Source organism: Manacus candei, unplaced genomic scaffold (genome assembly GCF_025592945.1).
Source record: "Manacus candei isolate 608988 ecotype Guabito, Panama unplaced genomic scaffold, ASM2559294v1 h1tg000049l, whole genome shotgun sequence".
In the NCBI taxonomy this organism is placed as follows: domain Eukaryota; kingdom Metazoa; phylum Chordata; class Aves; order Passeriformes; family Pipridae; genus Manacus; species Manacus candei.
This window is the reverse complement of record NW_026138097.1, coordinates 12,975,115-12,996,119: the sequence shown is the minus strand read 5'-3', so window position 1 is coordinate 12,996,119 and position 21,005 is coordinate 12,975,115. Positions and strand designations below refer to the sequence as shown.

At 42.7% G+C, this 21,005-nt stretch overlaps 1 protein-coding gene across 1 annotated transcript in view; it reads right to left on the bottom strand.

The window, feature by feature from the left end:
- Nucleotides 1-11,899: 11,899 nt before the first annotated feature.
- GFOD1 (glucose-fructose oxidoreductase domain containing 1) overlaps nt 11,900-21,005 on the bottom strand; it is a 73,617-nt gene continuing 64,511 nt past the window's right edge. Inside the window, exon 2 of the mRNA XM_051799217.1 lies at nt 11,900-19,632. Coding sequence (XP_051655177.1) covers nt 18,713-19,632 — 920 coding nt within the window. The 3' untranslated portion in view covers nt 11,900-18,712. The remainder of the gene's footprint in view (nt 19,633-21,005) is intronic.

The window sequence follows — 21,005 nt, the reverse complement described above, 5'->3', positions numbered from 1 at the left end:
TAAAAAAAAAAAAAAAGCACGTGTTTAGCCCGTACCACTTTGTGGAAAGCTGACAAGAGAATCACAGAACAGGAATAATAAATATAATTTGAAAAACAACAGCACTATCTATTAGAAAGGAATGCTATTTTAATAATTTTAAACTACCACTGTAACAGCAATACATTTTACTTAGTTGAAAAAAGTAAGAATATAGTTTCCTCCTCACTCATAATTCAGCATATGCATTTTTCATGTCAGGCAAGCGACCAGTGTTCCAACCTTCACATGAATCTACAATATAATGGAAAAGGGAAGGGGGGGGGGGGGGGAAACAAACCCCCAGCCAGCTCTCTGGAAACGTTCTGTACAAAACCGTGCCATTAACTCGCCCTGTCTTCAACTAAAGCATTTTCGGCCCTAACAGCGGATTCACGGTACCCCCGCGTTTCACGCCGGGCGATGCAGCAGCGGCGGCAGTGCCGCGCAGACCCCGGGTAAGGAGCCACACGCGATCCAGCGCACTCCGCCCGCCGCAGAACACCCTCCCTCGCAGGCCCTGTCGGAGGCTCCCCACACCCGCCCGTACCTCGGGGCTAGACTCCCGGCCTCCGACATATTCCCAAAGGAAAATACGGGCACACTTGGGCACGGGATCAACGTCCCCCCCACTTCCCGGGACACCGAACGGCACCGGGACGCCACTTCCGGCGCCTCAGCAGGCGGGCGCATGCGCAGTAGCCGTGCCGGCCCGGCGGCGGGCGTGGCTCCGGGCCGGCGGTGACCGGGGCGATTGGGGGTGTCTTCTTTGTGTGGGGTTGTTGCAGCCTCTCGGGCTCACCCGGTCTCTCGCACACCCTGGCTGTGCTCCCCATCACCTCTCAGTTCGAGCCCTCTGCCACCCCCATCCATCCCTCAGAGCCGGCTCCCGCTCCGTGCTGCTGCCCGCATGGCGTGGGGTGCGCTGAGGGCTGCACCGCGTTGTTCGCTATAATTGATGTGCTCGACGTTTTGGCCCCATCCCCAGTGAATCCTGGGGACACTTTACTTAGAGCAGTCCCTAGGAAGCGGAGTGCGGTTTCCAGGTCCCAAGATTTACTCTGGTGGATGTGACCAAAGCACCGGGTGCTAAATATCCTGCCCCTCAGAACAGATAAAGGACCACTGTTCAAAGCCTCAAATATCAACCTGTGCTGCTAAAACTGTGAGACATTAAACAAATAATATGATTTTAATTTTGGGTTCGAGCTTTTTTGTAGTTGGTGGTGATGTTTTTATTCAGATCTTTGAGACCTTGCCAGCCTCTAGCTGTGCGATTGCAAGGACTAGGCAGCTGCTTTTAGCAGGAGCTGAGTTTTCAGCTCGTGGCCCCTTCCCAGGAGCAGAAACTTGAACGAGACCATCAAACACCCAAGTTAGCCGCCCCAAGACTTGGAAGTACTAGAACCACAGAATCAGGGAATCAGTTAGGTTGGAAAAGACCCCTGAGATCATTTGAGTCCAAGCTATGACTGAACGTCAGCATGTCAACTAGACCAACTAAGTGCTACATCCAGTCTTTCCTTAAACACGTCCAGGGACAGTGATTCCACCACCTCCCTGGGCAGTCCATTCCAACTTTTAACAACCCTTTCCATGAAGAAATTCCTCCTGATGTCCAGCCTGAACCTCCCCTGCCACAGCTATGTCCTCTTGTCCTGTCACTTGTTACCTGGAAGAAGAGACTGATCCCTACCTGGCTACAACCTCCTTTCAGGTAGATGTAGAGAGCAGTAAGGTCATCCCTGAGCCTCCTTTTCTCCAGGCTAAACAACTCCAGCTCCCTCAGCCGCCCCTCATAGGACTTACCCTCCAGACCCTTCACCAGCTTCATTGCCCTTCTCTGGACCTGCTCCAGCACCTCAATGTCCTTCCTGAATTGAGGGGCCCAGAACTGGACACAGCATTAGAGGTGAAGCCCCACCAGTGCCAAGAACAGCAGGAAAGAAGATAAGACAGCTGCTTAGATTACGTGACCGATTTTCAAATGCACGGAGCATCCTATTATTTTAATGTTAACCAACACTTTTGGAACTGCCCAGGGGAAAGCTCACTGTTGCAGAACAGGCAGGCTTTTGTCGGACCCAGCTCACATATGAGTATTTCTTGGTCAGTACAAGGCCTAGAAAATATATTTGTTGAAGTAATTCCACATAGCAGCAGGTGGCAGGCTGGTTCCATTTTTGGTCTGTTCTAGCTTCTTCAACTCAATACATCTTTTATCGATAGATGGCACTTGTCTCTGGACGAGATCTGTTCGGTGGTGTTGGGAGCCAACCAGTATCACAAGGTTTAGGAAAGAGCTACTGAAATTAAATCTCTACAGTTTTCAGTCATTCATTTCTGGTCTGATCAAAATGTATTACATTGCTATAGTAATATATACCTGTCATGAAAAACAATAAAACAATAAAACTAATGCGCCCCGCACAGTAAAGTTTCTAAATCCAATATATAGAAAGCTTCTTAATGGTATTACTTATACACAGAGATTTTCTTAATGGTGCCTGTAAACAGTTTGTAACATAATAGGTTATAGTGGGATCAGTTGTATATATATTGTTGAAATAAATATTTAGGTCAAGGGGAAATGAATTAGTTTAATATGAGATTTTTCAAAACACAAGTGAAATTAAAGGCATAGGTTGAGCATGAACAGTTAATGACTACAATGATTATTATGTGGTGACACATTCACAGTGAAACAAAGATGACTAACCTATTTTTCAGAAAGACAGCAATGCACAGAGTTGGACTTTCTTTCTTTAACAGCCTTTTTTATCTTTTACCTGCCCTTCTACATCCAACTGGACTAGCTAAGTGACTCTGTATGCTGTAAATCAGTGTTGTAAAGCACACAAGTGACTCATTACTTAAATATTTAATTTAAAACATTTTATATTTTCATAAACCAAATAAAGACCTTATTTTCCTTTGTCTAGGGACATAAAGTATCTTTATTCCTATTGACAGGATCTCTTTCTTACCACTGTAAATGAAAGCAGAAATTAATCATTAATAGTTGCTAGTGTCAATCAGCCAAGTGGAGGTCTGTGTTTATAATAAAATTGATTAATACATCATTAATCAATAGTACTTTCCTAGGCATTTGTCCAATGAGAATCTAAAGAGTGATTTTTTTTTTTTTAAACTGCAATAACATCAGGAAAGGTAGCACACATAAAAGATAAAAGGGAAACAGGTTTGGAATTGGCTTGGGATTATCTGAGATAGCTGAGCCAAATTTATTAGTACCCTGCTAGCATACTGCATCTCTGGTTTTTATCCATGACTGAGTACTACTGTGTTTGCATTTTGTAGTGATATCTTTATATTGCACTACTGAATTACTCACTGACATACAAAGTCACATGAGAAGGAAGCGAAGCAGTCAGTGCTAATGTCTTTTTTTTACAAAATACAAACTGCACTGTGTCCCTGGTTCTCCATGACGTGCTACTAAAGCTGGAATAATTTTATGGGAGCCATGTGCTGCTCTTGAAAAGTCAGTTTTGTCTCTCCTATGTGACTGATTTATCAGTGGAATTACAGAAGGTTATCAGAAGCACACATTATTATGTGAATTTATCAAAAGAAGTGGAAAATAGAAAGCAATGGAATGCCAATTTTATGCAGCATGGAGGTCCATATTTACATGACATTATAACATATGATGTAACATTTAAAAAGTAAGTGAAGTTCTCATGTGGGTTTCATTTGCTTTAAACTAACAGAAGATGTACTTTAAAAAAAAAAGACACTTGTCTGATAATATCTTCACAGTGATTCAGAAGCAGAGTGTACTTTCAGCTTGGTAATGCACCATCCCTTGTTCCTGTTGTAATAGGAAATAATTGATGTTTAGGGAAGGAGTTACAAGTTTGGACATTTCAGCTTTTCTAAGATATCATCTCCTCCTTCTTGACAAGCATGAATAGTTCCAGATGCAGAGTAAGGCTGTGTTAATGGAAAGGACAATTTACTTATACATTCATATAACCTTTTCATTATGAAAATCAGCAGACCTAGAAGAGCTTGGCCCCATTCCCTGGCCAAAACAGCATTGCTCTGCTGTTTACATTCTACCTGAGAGAAGAATGCAAATGTTGTCACTATTAATGTTCACAGTTTAATTCCTTGTTGAAGTCAGACGGCAAAAATATAACACTCTGGGGTAAAAAAGTTATAAAGCTGTTTGGCAGTAGAGGGGAATTCAGCCTTTCATTTTAGCATGGTAGGACAACAGACAGGTCTGTCTCCAAACAGAGCAAACACTGTAATCATGAACACCCATCTCCAAATGACAAGGAAAAGGCTTATGGGGCTGAAAATAGCATAAGGAGCAGCTGAACTTGGAAATCTGAGTTCAAATATGTCCTGCCTCTCTGTTTTCTTATCCTGCTAGAGAATGAGAGTACTTCAGATGTGACATGCTTTTGTCTGCAAAGGTATACAGAAACTGCAAGACAATTATGAAGAAAATAACCAATTGCAGTTGCTTGCTCCATACATAGCAGAAATAGGGGAGGTTTTGAGATTATGTTAGTGATTTTTTTAGGATAAATTCTGGATTCTAGTCATAACTTTGATTTGTTGTGTAACCTCAGATCAGCTGTGCCTGCCCTAATTATTCTTCTGCCACCTTGATTAGTAGCTGTGTTAAGATCAATGTTTTTGTCTGAAAAAGGGTTGCAAGTTTTTAAATAGCATCAAACACATGCTCTGTACTGTCACTGAGCATGGCATTTGGGGGGCAGTACACAATAAATAATAAATAGTCCCAAATAATATTATCACAGGTATGTTACTCTTTGAGAAATGACAGTGAGATGACAATGAGACAAAGATTGTTCAGTTTAGGGACTATGGGAAAATTAGATAATACACTTTGAGAAGCCTTATCAAGGGTTCTGGTATATGGATGAAGTATAGTTATTTTGATCACTGTGCATGGTTAGAGGCAAGGCAAAAATATGCAGCTATCTGTCACAAAGTGAGAAAGCAAGTAGGAATCAGTCTGTGCAATATTTTTCCTTGTATCAGAGTTATAAAGGTGCCTAAATGCCAATTCAAGGTCACAAGCTGGATATGGTAGTTAGATTCTGTGTTCCTCACTCAACCAAGTATCCCTGATTACAGAGGTGGTGGATGCCCCATCCCTGAAAACATTCATGGTCAGGTTGGACAGGGCTCTGAGTAACCTGATCTAGCTGGAGCTGTCCTTGATCGTTGCAGAGGACTTGGTCTAGATGAGTTGTACAGGTCCCTTCCAACCCAAAGTATCCTATGATTCTGTGATTGCAGAGGCAGATCAAGCTTTGCACCCCATTTCTACTCTCCTCAGCCAGGACCTGAGCTGAGAATGGCACTCAACTTGCTGCTGGCACTTTTGGCCACAGAGACAAGTCTGTATCTCCAACCTGCTGCCTAGGCTCAAAAGCAAGAGCCTAACCCAGTGGCTTCACTGGGACCACTAATGTAAGTGTGAAAGGATCGAATCCAACCACAGCAACCCAGCAGACACAGCACTTGTACCTCCAAAGAATAATTTGTCACTTAATCACTTTCTTTTAGAAAGACTGTCTACCAAGGGGGAGGGGAGCCTTGTGCACAAGCAGGCTTTTGATCTCGGTGAAGCTCAGAGGGCTTCACTAGTGCATTCATTTAAAGGATCGAGCAGCAACTAATTAATGACTCTAAATTGTATCAGTCATGGTTTAGAGGCTTGTTTTAATATGTGAAGACATGCTGTTAAGCTGGAGTGATGAACTGCTGTTTATTTTGTGACAGGACAAAGAAGTCCCCACCTCTCTCCTGATGCTGATTTTTTTTTCAGCCTCCTAGGTGTGCATTCCTGCAATTGTTACAGATACCGTCAATGTCCTCCTTTCAGGTTGTTGTACAGAATAATGCAAAGCTGTAAAAACCACAGAACAGTTTACCCCATCAATTTCTGAATGGATCTGGTGCTAATTTTATCAGCTTGGTTTTAAAATCAATGCATGCAGAACACAGTGTCTCTCACCTTTCCCTCCACAGATGGAATTGTGCAAAATGTATCCACGTAGATATAAAGTTGTTGGTATTGGCTTTGGTGCTGCAGAGGCACTGTTCTAAAGAGATGGATTTGAACACGGCCTGTGCAGCCAACTCCAGCTTATTTGGTATTCACAAACCGCAACAGCATATTAGGCATTAATTATATATGACTAATTGTATTAATTATAGTGAATGAGAATTGTATTAGGTTTAAGAACTATTTAAAGGGAACTAGAAATTAAAGCAGCAGGATGTAATATCTGGCTGTCATGGACTTGCTCTGCACGGCCTTGGGCAGCATAGCTTACCATTCATCTCTAGATTTTCAAAAGATGAGGTGAAGGTAATGGTATGTACCTTCTCTGTAAAGCCAAAGAGATTCTGTTAGAAATAGCAATTGTAATTTCAAATATTCCAGCACTACGGTTTTAAAATCATAAAATCATAGAACAATTTGGGTTGGAAGGGACCAATCATCTAGTTCCAACCCCCTGCCATGGGCACGGACACCTTCCACTAGACCAGGTTCCTCGATGCCCCATCCAACCTGGCCTTGAATACTGCCAGGGACAGGACATCCATGACTTCTCTGGACAACCTGTTCCAGTGCCTCATCACTCTCACAGTAAAGAATATAAAAATCCTTTTTATAAAGCTAAATAGTTCTGACTACTTAGTCCCTAAAAGGAGGAAAATCCTACCAAAAACTTCCTTAAAAATAGGTTAGAAGCTACAAGTAAGTAAATATATATATATATATATATATATATATGAAAAAATATTTTTAAGAGTATTTCCAAGTAAGCTGAAATTCCATAAAGACCTAAGCTGGTACCTGGTCTGGAATAAGACATTTCTGTCATCTTAGACATTTGGAAGGCCCTCTGAGAGTGACATTTTGAGTGATGGGTTCAGACTCTGTGAGAGGGCAAACCTAATAATCCAAGTAGGAAACTCAGAGAACGGAAAAATTCATTAGAGAGTCATCTCACTGACTTCACCTCTTCCTCCACCTTGCCAGCTGCAAAATGGGAATAATCACAACAGCTCATTTGGAGTGGATTTGTTAATCTTCATAAGACACTTCATTGATGTGAAGCAGTACAGACAAAGTTTGCCAAATGTGGATGGATAGCTGGGCATTTTGTCAATTCAGCAAGTGACTTGGTCCTCTCTTCTCCTCAGAGGCCCTGGTCCTGCAGTAGGCCTAAACAGGAATTATTCCCGGCTAGCAAGGTCTGTAGCCAAAAGGGCAGAACATCTCCCAGAAAGTTATTTCTGCTGTCATGGAACTGCACACAAAAGGCATAGAAAAGTGAGTGGAAAAATAGTCCATATGAAGAAAAAATGTTGTGCTGAAAGAACTTGGCACAGTTTATACCTGCGTTTCCTCACACTGTGACACAGACTCATTTCTTAACGCACAAGTTTTGTAATACCAACCTTTACCCCATGCAGCGCTACAGGCTGGGCACAGAGGGGCTGGAGAGCAGCCAGGCAGAAAGGGACCTGGGAGTTTGGACTGACAGGAAGCTGAACATGAGCCAGCAGTGTGCCCAGGTGGCCAAGAAGGCCAATGGCATCCCGGCCTGGATCAGGAACAGTGTGACCAGCAGGACCAGGGAAGTGATTCTTCCCCTGTACTCAGTGCTGGTGAGGCCTCACCTGGAGTACTGTGTCCAGTTCTGGGCCCCTCAGTTCAGGAAGGATATTGAGGTGCTGGAGCAGGTCCAGAGAAGAGCAACAAGGCTGGTGAAGGGACTTGAGCATAAATCCTATGAGGAGAGGCTGAGGGAGCTGGGGTTGTTCAGCCTGGAGAAGAGGAAGCTCAGGGGAGACCTCATCACTCTCTGCAACTCCCTGAAAGGAGGCTGTAGCCAGGTGAGGGTTGGTCTCTTCTCCCAGGCAGCTATGAGTAAGACAAGAGGGCATGGTCTCAAGCTCTGCCAGGCGAGGCTTAGGTTGGATATTAGGAAGAAATTCTTTACAGAGAGGGTAATGAGGCATTGGAATGGGGTGCCCAGGGAAGTGGTGGATTCTCCATCCCTGGAGGTTTTTAAGATGAGACTGGATGTGGCACTTAGTGCCATGGTCTAGTAACCACGGCGGTAGTGGATCAAGGGTTGGACTTGATGATCTCAGAGGTCTTTTGCAACCCAGATGATTCTATGATTCTATTCTATGATTCTATGATTCTATTCTATGATCCTTCCATTCTACCGATCAGTCCCCAACACTGAACTGTATCCACAACAGCAGATCAAGCACCCAGGCCCACCATCTGGTCATAGGGCCTGCTGGCACAGAATCCCAGTGGCCCTATTATTGATTTCATAATCACCCGAAAGAGGGTGGTTTCAAGCAATTTGCTTAGTGGGAATCATGTCTGCTGCATGCTAACTTCCTAACAGTGCCACAGAAAGGATCTAGAAAAATACAAGTTGATCTAAGCCAGAAACCATGCTTGGGATGTTTCTAACAATTTAACAGGATAGAAAGTCAATCTTCCAAGCCCAGGAACATTCTTGTTTCTTCTTAATCTGCTTTTTATGCCAGTTCTGACTTTCACTGTCTTTCTGATTACCTTCCTTCTTGAGATGGAGAGCTTGTCACAGCTCCCCAGCTGTAAGGCTTCTTTTCATAACAGAAACTTCCATAAGGTATCATAACTAGCACCACTGAAAAGGAATGTTAAAATATAAAATCTAGCAATTTAGCACTGGGAAAATAAAGAAGTCCGTCAAGCACCATTTCCATTTCCAACAGTCTCTGCCTTCTCAAAGTCTGAAAAGTGGGTCTCAGCCTTTCCAGGTTTGGCTGAAATACCATGTAAAACTTACTTGCACAAGTGACAATGCCTGTTCTCATTGCCTGAATGGAATATGATAATCACTGCAAAAGCCTTTAGTCTGTAAGATGTGATTAACTGCAAAAGGCAGAGTTATTAAAACAGATTGGAGCACACTCTGAAAGGGTTATCTAGAATCTGTATATACACCACTTCCATGTCTGGAGGAGGAGGCCTCCAGTTCCTTAAGAAACATTTGCTTACATGTATATCCTTTTGTAAGGACAGAAATTGTTTTCCTCCGCTCATTCATTTTTCTTTTGGTCCTGTTTATTAGTCTGCAGTTACTTTACTTTGATCTGATGAAAAAGGTGCATTTCTGGCAGTCAGCAGACCTGGTTTCTATTTACATTCTGCTATTAGAGTGATCTCGCATCAATTGCTGTCGACAATGACTCAAATCAGGGAATTGCTCTGCCTGAAAAGTAATCTAGTAAAACCCTCACATGTTTAGTTTTCAGCTAAATCCATGATCACATTAACCAGGTGGCTGCACACACGCTCCCCATGTGCCCATACTCGGGGAAGGCAGGAACAAGCAGTTGAGAACAAGAGTAAGTAGTGTCAGCACTGCTTGTCAGCAGCCCTGCCTCATCCCTCAGGAACTGCTTCTGGATCTGCAATTATTCATTTTAAAGTAAAGAGATGGTGCACACCAAGGTTCACGGTGCAAAAGGCACTAGCTGGAGCACTCCCAAGTGCAAAGCAGATTAGAAAAGGCAATATATGCAGGACACAAGTGTTAGCTTGAATTAGGATACTGCTGTAAGACCAGTGACAGGTCTGGTGACTCCAAGTGCTGCTGGCTGGGGACACCTGATGGAAATTTCTTCTTTCCATGCTGAACATGATGACTGCAGAAGTGACCAGCACAGGCACACGGGCCTGAGCAGACTGAGCAAGAGGCACCTGGGTGCAGCAGGGCTGCACCAGCCATTCCCCCCAGCCTCCAGTCCCAGGAAAGGCTGCTCTAGGAAGAGCTATGCTGTCTCACCCCCATTTGAGCTGTGCTGGTGCATTACATGTGGCAAATTGTCCTACTCTTTTGGGCTTCACATATGTCAAATCTGAAACATGAGCTTTCCATTGGCATCACAAAAGTGCTCCCAGGCTTTCCACCGCCCAACAGGAGTAAGTAGCAAAGGCATTAAGTGCATCTTCTCTTTGGCACAGCAACATGTTTTAATAACCCCTGCCCCAGCAAACTCTTCAATCCTGAAGAGAACAATGCAATGCATTTAACATTCTTCTTGATTAATATTTATGGCTACAAGCCACCCATTGTTTTTACTACATAGCTGCTAATCAATAAAGACTCCAGAAAACAGCAGGACAAGCCAGGGTAAACTGTAGAAGCCTTGGTTCTTCAAAAACTAGGGAAAATGGCATGAAGTTTTCCCCTTCACTTACATTTCTGCAGTTTGTTTTAAAAGCAGAACTCTTACATGGGTTCATAAATCTACACCTAAGTGTCTCACTGTGCTGACACAGGTTTGGAAATGTTTACCTTAGCATTTGTGTAGCCTCATTAGCATGGAATGTTTATACTCACTCTTGCATTTGCACTTACCTATACAGTTACATATTGTGCACTGAAATGCTGTACTAATAATCCCACTGCATCTCCAGCACTGTCTCACAGCTCCCCTAGGAGCTGTTTTCCAAAGATTTCTATGTTTTAGCCTCTGAGAGGGAAGTAGGCCTTGTTTGATGATGAAATTGATGGGAAAGGATATACCATGAAATTTGGCCCTATTTTAATTCAGTGCCTAATTGATTAGCTGGAGACAGTGATCCAGAAATCTGAGCAAGGGTATACTACATTTACTCACCAGGACAAGACAAACATTAAACAATAATTGTTGGAGACCTGCAGACTGAAGCTTCCTTGTCTTGTACTTTTCTCCTCTTCAGCCTAAGAAAATCATGTGTATTAAAACCGATAAAAAAAATTTTATGTGTATATAAACATCAGTACATCTTTAAAGTATGATAGCTGCGATGGAAGTCATAGAAGTTGCTAACACGTTACATTTCTGTGATGAAGTAAATGCTATACCCCCTCTGTGAATTTTTATATATAGGAAAAGTATTCACAAGATTGTATGATTTGAGGGGAGTGTGCATTGTAAGTGACAATGCTTTCCCATCCCATCATGGATTTGTGCCTCAGATTTGTGTACTTTCGTAGTGCCTGGAAAATGAGTGAGCACTGACGAGAGTAGAATCCAACATCCTTATGTGTGCTCTGCCGTAAAATAGGAAAAGCAACATAGAAAATGCTCTAGCCTTTTTACACATCAATCACAGAGGCAATCAAGCTTTCCTCAGAGCCTAGCATTTACAATTGCTTCATATTATCTTCTGCTTCAAACCTGAGTGAGGTTTTCTTAAGCATCAGAGGGGCTGGACTAACAAGATCCTTACTAGACTTTTGATACTCTGACACACAGGGGAGAAAAGAACAGTGGGTAAGCAGAAAGACAACAACTCCTGGCAGATGGGAGCAAGGATCGGGTAGGCCTGGGGAAGTCACTGGAGGGAGCTCAGGACAGAGAAGGCAAAAACATTCCAGGACACCAGTGGGGAGGTAGGATTTGGATCTCCAGGCTGTGCTGGAGAAAGGAGGAGAGAAAGGATCCAGGAGAAAGAGAAAATTCAGGAGAAAGGATCTCCAGGCTGTGCTCAGTGGGGATGTCCAATGCCCCCATTTTGTTATGCCACTGGACATACTCGCATCCTTTGACAGAACCAGCTGATTCCTCAGGACACATCCCTCCAATAGGTGTTAGTTTGGTCCTTGCTATAATACCTTCAATGGCATAGTGTTAAACCTTCTTCTTCCTCTCTCTCCATCACAATCCCCACCCCCAAGCACAAAAGCCCATGTATTTCCCTCTGATATGCTGAACTTAACAGGTAGGCTAGAAACCAGGCAAAGGTGATGGTTATTACACCCCCTCAAAACAGAAGTGTGGGGAAAAACCACAGACAGCTGAGATCACATCCTTTTACGTCTTTATTTGCCAGTTAAGATCCTTTTATTCCATCAATGCAAATACGCAGAACAGCAGGAAACCATGTTTTAAGCAGCACATACCAGTTGGCTGAGAATAAACTAACTACATTCCCCAAGCAATGTAAAAGTAACAATGCACATCATCTTCCAAAAGAAGAAACAAACAGATATTGCAGCCGAGAGGCACAGCAGGCAGCTTCCGTACAAAGTAGTTTGGCTATTTAAAATGCTAGAACCAGTCCTTGCCCATTTCTCCAACCCCATCCCCAAAAGTCCTACTATAATTTAACCACATTTTTTTTTTTTGCTATCTACATAATATATAAAATATAAACTCTGTTTACTTATAACACTTACTTTTCTTGATAAATAGCTCTTTAAAATATCTACTGTACATATGTCCATGCGTTGACATTATATATATATAGCATTTATATATATGTATGTATGTCTGAAAAAAACAATAAATATATACTTAATATCGACACAGCAACAAACTGAACATACTCTCATCTTCAAAATCAAATAAAAGCAAACCAGTGGGAGAGGAACAGTGCGTGTTGCTTGTGAAGGACAGCGTAGCAGGGAGTTTGGATTCCTGCCCTGGCTAGGCATTCAGTTGTGGTGTTCACATATCCTGCACTGGACCTGTGTTAAAAGCTACTTCAAGTTGTAGGTTAGCCACCCTGTACGCCACGTGTAACACAGACTGAGCGTGAGCTCAGTGGGAAACAAGGGAGACTCGCCTCCAGGTTTGCAATGGAATGAGAAACAGAGGGGAGAGAAGTGAGTCTGAAGGCTGGCATAAAAAGGAAAGGAAATAATGGGCAGCACATAGCTGGAAAGTCATAAATAACCATGGTAAACAAGTCAATAGAGTTAAGTGCTTTTAAAGACGATGGCTGGCACTGCTGCAAAAAGTATCTTGATTATCTGTAGCCAGCTCCATGTAATGAAGCAGTTTTCCCACTGCCACAAGAAGACACAAATGAAACCCAGATGGCCAAATTCAGATGTTAGAAATGGGGTCACTGTAAGACACTGTGAAGCTACAGGTTCAGAGCTGAACCTGCCAAGGGCAGCTGAATTCACTGAATGTTCTTAAACCAAATAGATGGAATTTTTTAAGATATGAACTTAAATAAAAGCCCAACAAAAATCAATCCAAAAAAAACCCCCAAAAAAACCCCAAAGCCAAACCCCAAACTCAACCCCAAACAGTTAATTTCACACATGCCAAAACATAATAAAAGATAGATTTTTAAAACCTTTAATTTCAAAACATCATTCTTTAAAAATAGAACTTAATCCCCCCCAAAAAATTTAAATAACCTTATACAAACATGTTTTGTGTTGCCCTCAATTTTGGATTGACCATAGGCATTCTGTTTATTCATTTAACTCAAAATGCTGAATAAAAGCTATTTCAGTTTGACCTATGTTGATACCCTTCATTTCCCAACCCCAAGGCCTCAATCTGGCAGCTTCGAGAAAGTCATTACTTGTCTGGTCTCTGGCTTCATACACTCATTAAGTCATGAGGTTTTGACATCAGTTCATGAATGCAGCATTATGTGTAGTCCCATTTACTTAAAATTTCTTCTTTTCAAGAGCAAATGGAAGTGGGCAGTTAAGGGAAATTATTTTTATTGGACAGACTTCACCCAGTAGCTCAAGAGAGAGGAAATTTTAAAGCAGATAAGACTGCCAAATATTATTCAGTCATACTTCATCTCTAAAATTTACAAACTTTGCTCCCCACAAGTAACAACTTCAACAACAACAAAAAGAAACTGCTGTCCTGAATAATCCTGCCATTTCACAACTAGCTCTAGATATCCAAAGAGCACTGCAGAGGTCAAAAGTCCAGTGTTAAGTTTCATACGTACTTAAGGGTACATCACTGGGCCACTGGAACACCACACCAGTGCTCAGTATCTGCACAAAGCCAAAACTCTGCTGCGTACTTTTAAACCCTTGTAAATACAGAACTTCATAATGTGTGATATTTTATATTGAAGGCCTTAGATAAAAGTCAAATATAAAAATTCCCAGCAACAAGAAATTCTGTCATCACTAATTTCTAAATCTCTGCAAAGGCAAAATCAAGTCACTATGTTTACCTTTACCCATTAAATCAAATATGCCTTTTCTTTTTTTCTTGGTAGCTCAATGAGTCATTTTAAATTGTCTGGGTCTTTTCCACATTTGTATGGACACAGAAACAAAAAAGGCAACAGAGAAATTGAATTGTCCTTGTGCTGTGACCACACAGAAGCAGAAAAGCCTCCTTTTTTGAATGGCTGAACTTCCAGGACAGCTGTTCACTTGTACAGTCACTTTTTTTGAAAACTATTGCAAAGGAGGGAACACTAAGTACAAAGTGGGTAGTGCCTCTGATTGCCCGATGCTGGCTGGGCAGGAATTTCTCATGCTTTCAGCCAAAGCAAAGGGTGAACTCCACAGCAGCCCATCCTAAGCCTAAACTCATCTACGCATGCCCCAATTCTCTGCCACACTGGCTGGCATGGGTAAGTATCATCTCTACTTGGTATTTTCTAACTACACAGCTAAAGTACTACTAATTTAACACATGCACGATACTAGGTATATAGGAAATCCCAAGCTCCTGAAGAGTTCTTATGCTTCCATGTAGGGCTTCACTGAGATCAGCACTGATGATGTGCATGTGTATCTAGGAGGAGTATAAGACGGATGCTGCTTCCCCAAGGGCAGGGTCCCTTCTTGGGCTCCCAAACACAGAGGTGAAGCAAGGCTGCTGCTGTCACCCTCAGGAGGTACAGCCCTCACCCTCCATGTGACCAGTATATTCTCCCTGTTGGCATGAGGTACCAGCCTGCGGACACACCTTCCTGTTGCTCCCTGCTGCAGTCACCACTCTCCCTTTGGGCGCATTTAAGGTTGTTTGGGCACATTTAAGTTGTGCCCTGCTGTCACACAGAGTAGGGCTGCTCTAGCCCTGATGTGAACACCAATGTAATTCCCATGGGAAATAAGACACCATCTCTCAACTGACTGTCACAGCACTGGAACAGAGCCCTGCAGAGCCACAAAACATTTCACCTGGGCTCACCCTTTGACTCTTTTTGTCTTTGGCAATAGACCATAATGTTTGGGATCCTATGTGCACAGGTTAAAGGCAAAGGAAAGAGCCTCTCCAACAGCAGCCCTGGTAAAGAGGAGTGAACACACCTAGTGTATAAAAAAGGTCGTTTGGGGGCTACTGTGAATTCCAACAGTAGCCACAGTTTGGCTCTTCAGCCTGCATCAATTTAGCAGCATTCGTCTCAAAACTTGTGGCACAGCATTAAAGAACAGCTTTAGAAGTGCAATTCCAAATACATGTTTTCTGAGGTGGTACCGCTTTTGAGTTCAATCCAGTACATCTCTGTATCTCCTGCCCAAATTCTTAAATCCAGCACGAACTCCAGAGGCTACTTAGGGCAAATTCAATGTGCTTTCAACTGTACCAAAAGAACAGAGGGCTGGATGCTGCCAAGAAAGATCCCAGACTTTAAAAGAATGATTTATCAGAATAACAATACACATTCAATAAATAAACCAATTCTTTCCTCCTCTAAGCCAGGTGGAAGTTTAGTATGTTTATACTTGACACTACAGCCCCTTCACTTCCTAGAGAATGGAATAACTGCTGTAAAATCCTGAATATATGCAGCTACTGCCACCATTTCAGTTAGGTAACAACTTCACCTAAATCCAGCGTAAGATCTCTGTTGCCATCAGAAGAAGAGGTCCCACCCTGCCCCTGCTCATTTTGGCTGTCTCTCTGGGGTCAGCACTGCAGTCACACAATGAGCTGTACAGGGTTCAACCCACTTGCAAGCCAGTACTAAAACCAGCATCAGATGGCTGGGTACCCAAAGCATTAGATTTTCTTTCTGCTAAGCAGCATTAGCTGCATCACTAAGTCTGCACAGAGGTGGATGATGCCTGTCAACTAAACCTTTGGATCTGGGACAGAAAGTTTGAGCTCAGTAGTTATATCCCTATACACTATGTCTCACCTGAGGACTGTTCATTGCAGGTGCTGCTTCCAACTGGCATCACAAAACTCAGAAAGACAGGGAAAAGAAGAAAACATAGATAGGAAAAATGGTCAACATTTGTAAACCAAAATGAAGTGCAAAGACACATGAACAGCAATTCCAGAACAGTGGCTAAACCACCAAGAAGCAAGATTCACAAATGTTTTGGTCCATGTTTCGTTCCACTTTTGAATGATGTTTAACTGTACATGGTTAATTATCCACCAGACTTGCATTCATGACTTGAACTAGACCACTATGTTCAGTAAATGGCTTTAGCTTTACTTTATGAAAACTCTCTTGATCCCCTTGGGTCTAATTCCATTTTTCAGGAGAGAGATAGGTGATTTCTTGGTCAAATTTTCTCTTCTTGTTACTCTTTGTACTTTTGAGGGAAGGAACTGGATAGCATGGTATACCATGACAATTACAATGGGAAATTCCTCTTGGCACAGATAGTACCTCAGGAACTCTCAAAGAAATCCATTTTTACGAAAAACAACCAAACTTGTCAAGAACTGCTTTCAAGAAGGAAAAATGAAAGCTTGCCTGAGGTCTTAGCAGAAACAGTCAGGCCCAGAGAGAGTTGCTGAAACCGGCAGAACAACATGGATAGAAACAATTGTCCCTTAGGGTGTGGTTTTGCAGTATTACATTATTCCTTCATCAGTCACACTGTTACACTTTGGGGACTATTTAATGAAAGGTCACACATACGCTCTTGAAAAATTAATCACACATGAGTAATTTCACGCTGGGAGTCACCTAAAAATTTAGAAGCCAAAATTCTATGCAAAGGAGGAGGACGGGCATTTCCAATGGACACTTCCTTCTATATTAATCTTAGGATGAACTGAGTCAGCCTTTGGAGAGCTCTCTCTGTATTGACCACTGTGCCCTTGCTGATGAGGGCAAGACACATGACTTTCTGCTGGTTAAAGTCAGATGAGATAAACCACACTATTGATGCCCTTCCTTTTCAAAACCACGAAGCTCTAAAACTGGGCATAGGACAGGCAAGAGCATAGAGCAATCAGAGTCATTTGTAGGAAAAACCCTAGAGAAGTCCTTAGTGCTCATAAAAACAGCAAAACTGTAAGTGGTTTTAAAAAATCTAAATTACTCTGACAGTTCTCCTTCTAACCTATAAGGGCCACACTAATGGGATGGCCTTGAGAAAGAGGGGTCATATTTTCTCTTTTCGTTTACTGTTCATCCAAATGCTTTCTTCTTTCCCCTCATCAAAGTTAACAAAACAAACCCTGAAAAGGTTTTTCTCAAGTTTAATATAATTTAGTGCCATATGCTTGTGTTCTACTTTTTTACTGTCTGAAGACCTAGCACTGTAAACACATCAGCAGTGGAGCAGCTTTATGCAGAAAAACAGTATCCCTGTTTAGTGGGATAATTTATGTGCCTTTCACTATATTCATTCAAGAAGATATTCTCAAAAGAATATATTATTTCAAGACTGCAACTAAAATATTAAAAAGAAGAACAGGACAAACATACCAAAAGAGTTTGTTCACCCCTGCACTGATGACAGGGAATGATTACTACAGTACCAGTAGTTGGCCACTTTAAGGAGATGAGGAGAGTGGGAGTCCTATGTCAATTTTTTTCCTTGGAAATGGACGGGAAAATTTCTCATCCCTGTTGTTTTTCAGTCACAATCAGCACTTGATGGAGGTGAGAGCTTCTGGGTTGAGGGATGTGAAATTACTTGGGTGTGCATCTCTCAAGTGTGAGTTCACAAAGGTTTAAAAGAACACAGCTCATCTAAACATTGTATGGTTTCGGGTTGTGTTTCTATTGTTTTCCACCTAGAACCAAAATGCATGATGAATTCACTCAAAAGTCAGTCCCAGACACAGGAAACCTTCGTAAGACTAGCCTGAGTTTGGCTGTGTAATAAAACGCACTATCACTACTGTGTCATGCCACTTGTCATCTGTTAAAGGTTTTCCACAACCCATTCAATCAGCAAATATGTAATACTGAAGCTTACAGGGAGCTCATAGAAGACCCTCCCTCCCTCCCCAAATACTGGGGCATATGCACTGTGGTTGAGGACTGCTTTGTTTTAAAAGCCACACACTTTCCTACTTAATTGTGCTTTAAAAAAAATCAAACCAAACAAAAAACAACTAGCTAAACCAACAGAGAGAAGCTCCTAACAGGTTGTATGAAAAGTGAGCTGCCAAGATTTTCCCTGTCACGCAACACTTTCACACCAAGTCCTGTTATTCTGTGTGTTGGTTAGAGGTGTAGTACTACAGCATGGTGGTGTCAGCTGTCATGGTAGGAACCATTCATGTCAGACACTACAGAAAATTTAACGACATGACAGTACCTTCACAGCCCTCTGGTAGGTAAGGAAAATCTAAAAGGATCTTCCCAACCTTTCACAGTAAACACAATTGGATAATCTAAAGCACCTGCAAGCAGGAGATGAGTCCGTGATATATCTTTCCAATCACCCAGCTAATACTGTTATTAAAACAGTTAAGTTATATCAGCTCTTACGTCTCCTATCTGTCTTGGGCATTTTGAAGGACCATATCGCTTTGCCATTTAGCTGCCAACAGATTTAATTGATCCAGACACTGTATTTCCTTCTCTTCAGCTGTTTCTAAGACACCCAAGCCCTTCACAGGGGCTGAATTACCATCTCCTTCGAGAGCTGTCTGGTTCCTATTCTTTCCTAGGAGCCAAGAGGAGCTAGCAGTACAGAGACATCCTGCTCTTCCGCATGGCTTCGCTGATTAAGTATGCTGGGCTCAGTTCCGGCTCCTCAGTCATGATTGAAATGTTCTGCCACTCCCCCAACTGGTTTGACTTTTTAATGGTGTCCACCACACACAGGGCATACAGGCAGTCATCAAAAGTGGCAGCCATCGTAAGGGGCCTCCCGTCCCAGGTCCTCCTGTCGTCCTGGTCCTCAAATGCTTGCCGGACAGCTTGGACCATCTTAATGGTGCCCCGGAGGTAGGGCGATGGGATGTCGCTGAAGGCTTTCTCTGGAAGTAAGGAGTTGCTGACTGGCGTGGAGTCCTTTAGCAGGAGCTCCCGCTGAGGAGAGCTGTTGCTCTGTCCGTAGAGGTCAGTGCCTATTACAATCAGCCGTCCTGCCGAACCCACCACAATAATGTCTTGTTTGAACTCCCCCGGGATGTTGAAGTTGAGCGTCACCGTGCAGCACACGCCTCCTTCCAGGACCATCTGAAAGGTACAGAAGTCATCGCTGGTGATCTGCCGTATCCCCTTGATGTGGTCCGTCTGCTTCACGAACGTCTTGAGCAACCCGTGCACTTTCACGGCCTTCTGGCTGGTGAGGAAGGTCAGGAGGTCGATGATGTAGGTGCCAACCGAGTGCAAGCCCCCACCTCCCATCAGGTCATCACAGCTCCAGTTGTACTTCTTGCCTAGCAGGCTTCCACTGTGAACCTGCACCTCGCACACCAGCAGCTCCCCTACGTAACCCTCCTGGATCAGCTGTTTCATCTTCACAAAAGCAGGCAGGAAGCGTAAAACGTTCCCCATGATGCTCATGAGCTTTGGGTAGTAATGAGCCGCAGTCATCATCCTAAAGGCATCCAGGGGAGTCGCCGTTCGGTCACAGATGACATTTTTTCCAATGCCTGAAAAACAGTTGGGAAAAAAAAAAAAATCATCAACAAAAATATACTGACTGAGTAAACTGAAAGCCTCGAGGCTATTCTTAAAGACTAAGCCAAGGAGAAAGATCCTTGAAAGAAGAAAACATTTCAATATGGTGTTAAAGGCACAAAGACCCATTCTGGCATGCTTCCAAAATGCATGTTAAGTGTTTCTTGAGCACCACAGTGAAAATGTATTCCGTTTTGTTTTCAAAATGCACTCATGTCTAAAAATAGCTCGAAGGCGAGGGCCTGGACAGATAAGAAAGTAAGGTACCTTCTGGGAGCAGGTATGAAACCAACCACCCCCCCTCAACCATCTCACAGACGTCTCTTCTGTGATAACCTGCCTGTGTGTGGGCTTCCGTCAGCTGAATCTGAGCTTCAGATTCAAATCCCTGAAGCGTATGAGTGACATATTCAGTAACTTAATGTAGGTACACTGAAAAGTCTGGCTTCATCTTCTCAACAGTCTTGTCCCTTCATCTCTCCTGCTCAGACTGTTTTAAGGGGCTCTGAGGAGAGAAGGAGAGGTACTGGGCTTGCTGTTGGATTTAAAAAGTAGAAATTGCTTTTCACTCATAAAATGCCACGCTATTCTGACAATGGCACTCTGTTTTTTTGAAGCAGCTCTGCTGAAATGTCAGCAGCACATCCACTGTGCCAAGGGAGAGTCACGATTGCTCTAAAACAGGTCAAATGTAGCTGTGACAATCTGTTCCCTCATGGAATTGTCCATATGGACACATTGTTTACTGAAGCTTGTATGACAGTCCTCTTTTATCTGGTCATCAAGGTGTGCAACTAAATGCAGTGCAGGCTAAATAATGCATTTATTATTGATTTCTCCTCCTCAAATAGTTTCACTCTGTACCCATACACATATATAGTGATGAAATCTCCATTTTCCTTTTTAATTGCATACAAAGATTTTTTTACATTTAGTGAGCAACATTAGGCGAATTATGGAACACCTTAGAGCACCAAATATGATTTCTGCCTTGAGGACCTTTGGCTATAGCTGGGCCTGGCACTTAAAGGAGCTGAATTTGGATTCTCCCTGATGGAGTCCAGATGAATAAATCTGGCTACTTGCTAAATCACATTGTCTTTTCATTCCTCTTCCCTTCAGATAGGTAAAATATCCCTTTTGCTTTAAAGAGCCGTTGTGGGAATAAAATTGTACATGTTTTGGAGTTATTTGGATGAAGTCATATAAATACAGACAGATGGCATTGATCTATCTGAGCCCACTTACATGAATATTCAACAGTCTGACTGGAAGAAGAAGGGGGTCACAGTCCAAACATTCAATAACCAGTTTATCCACACTGCCTATTCCCAGTCTTTGTCTG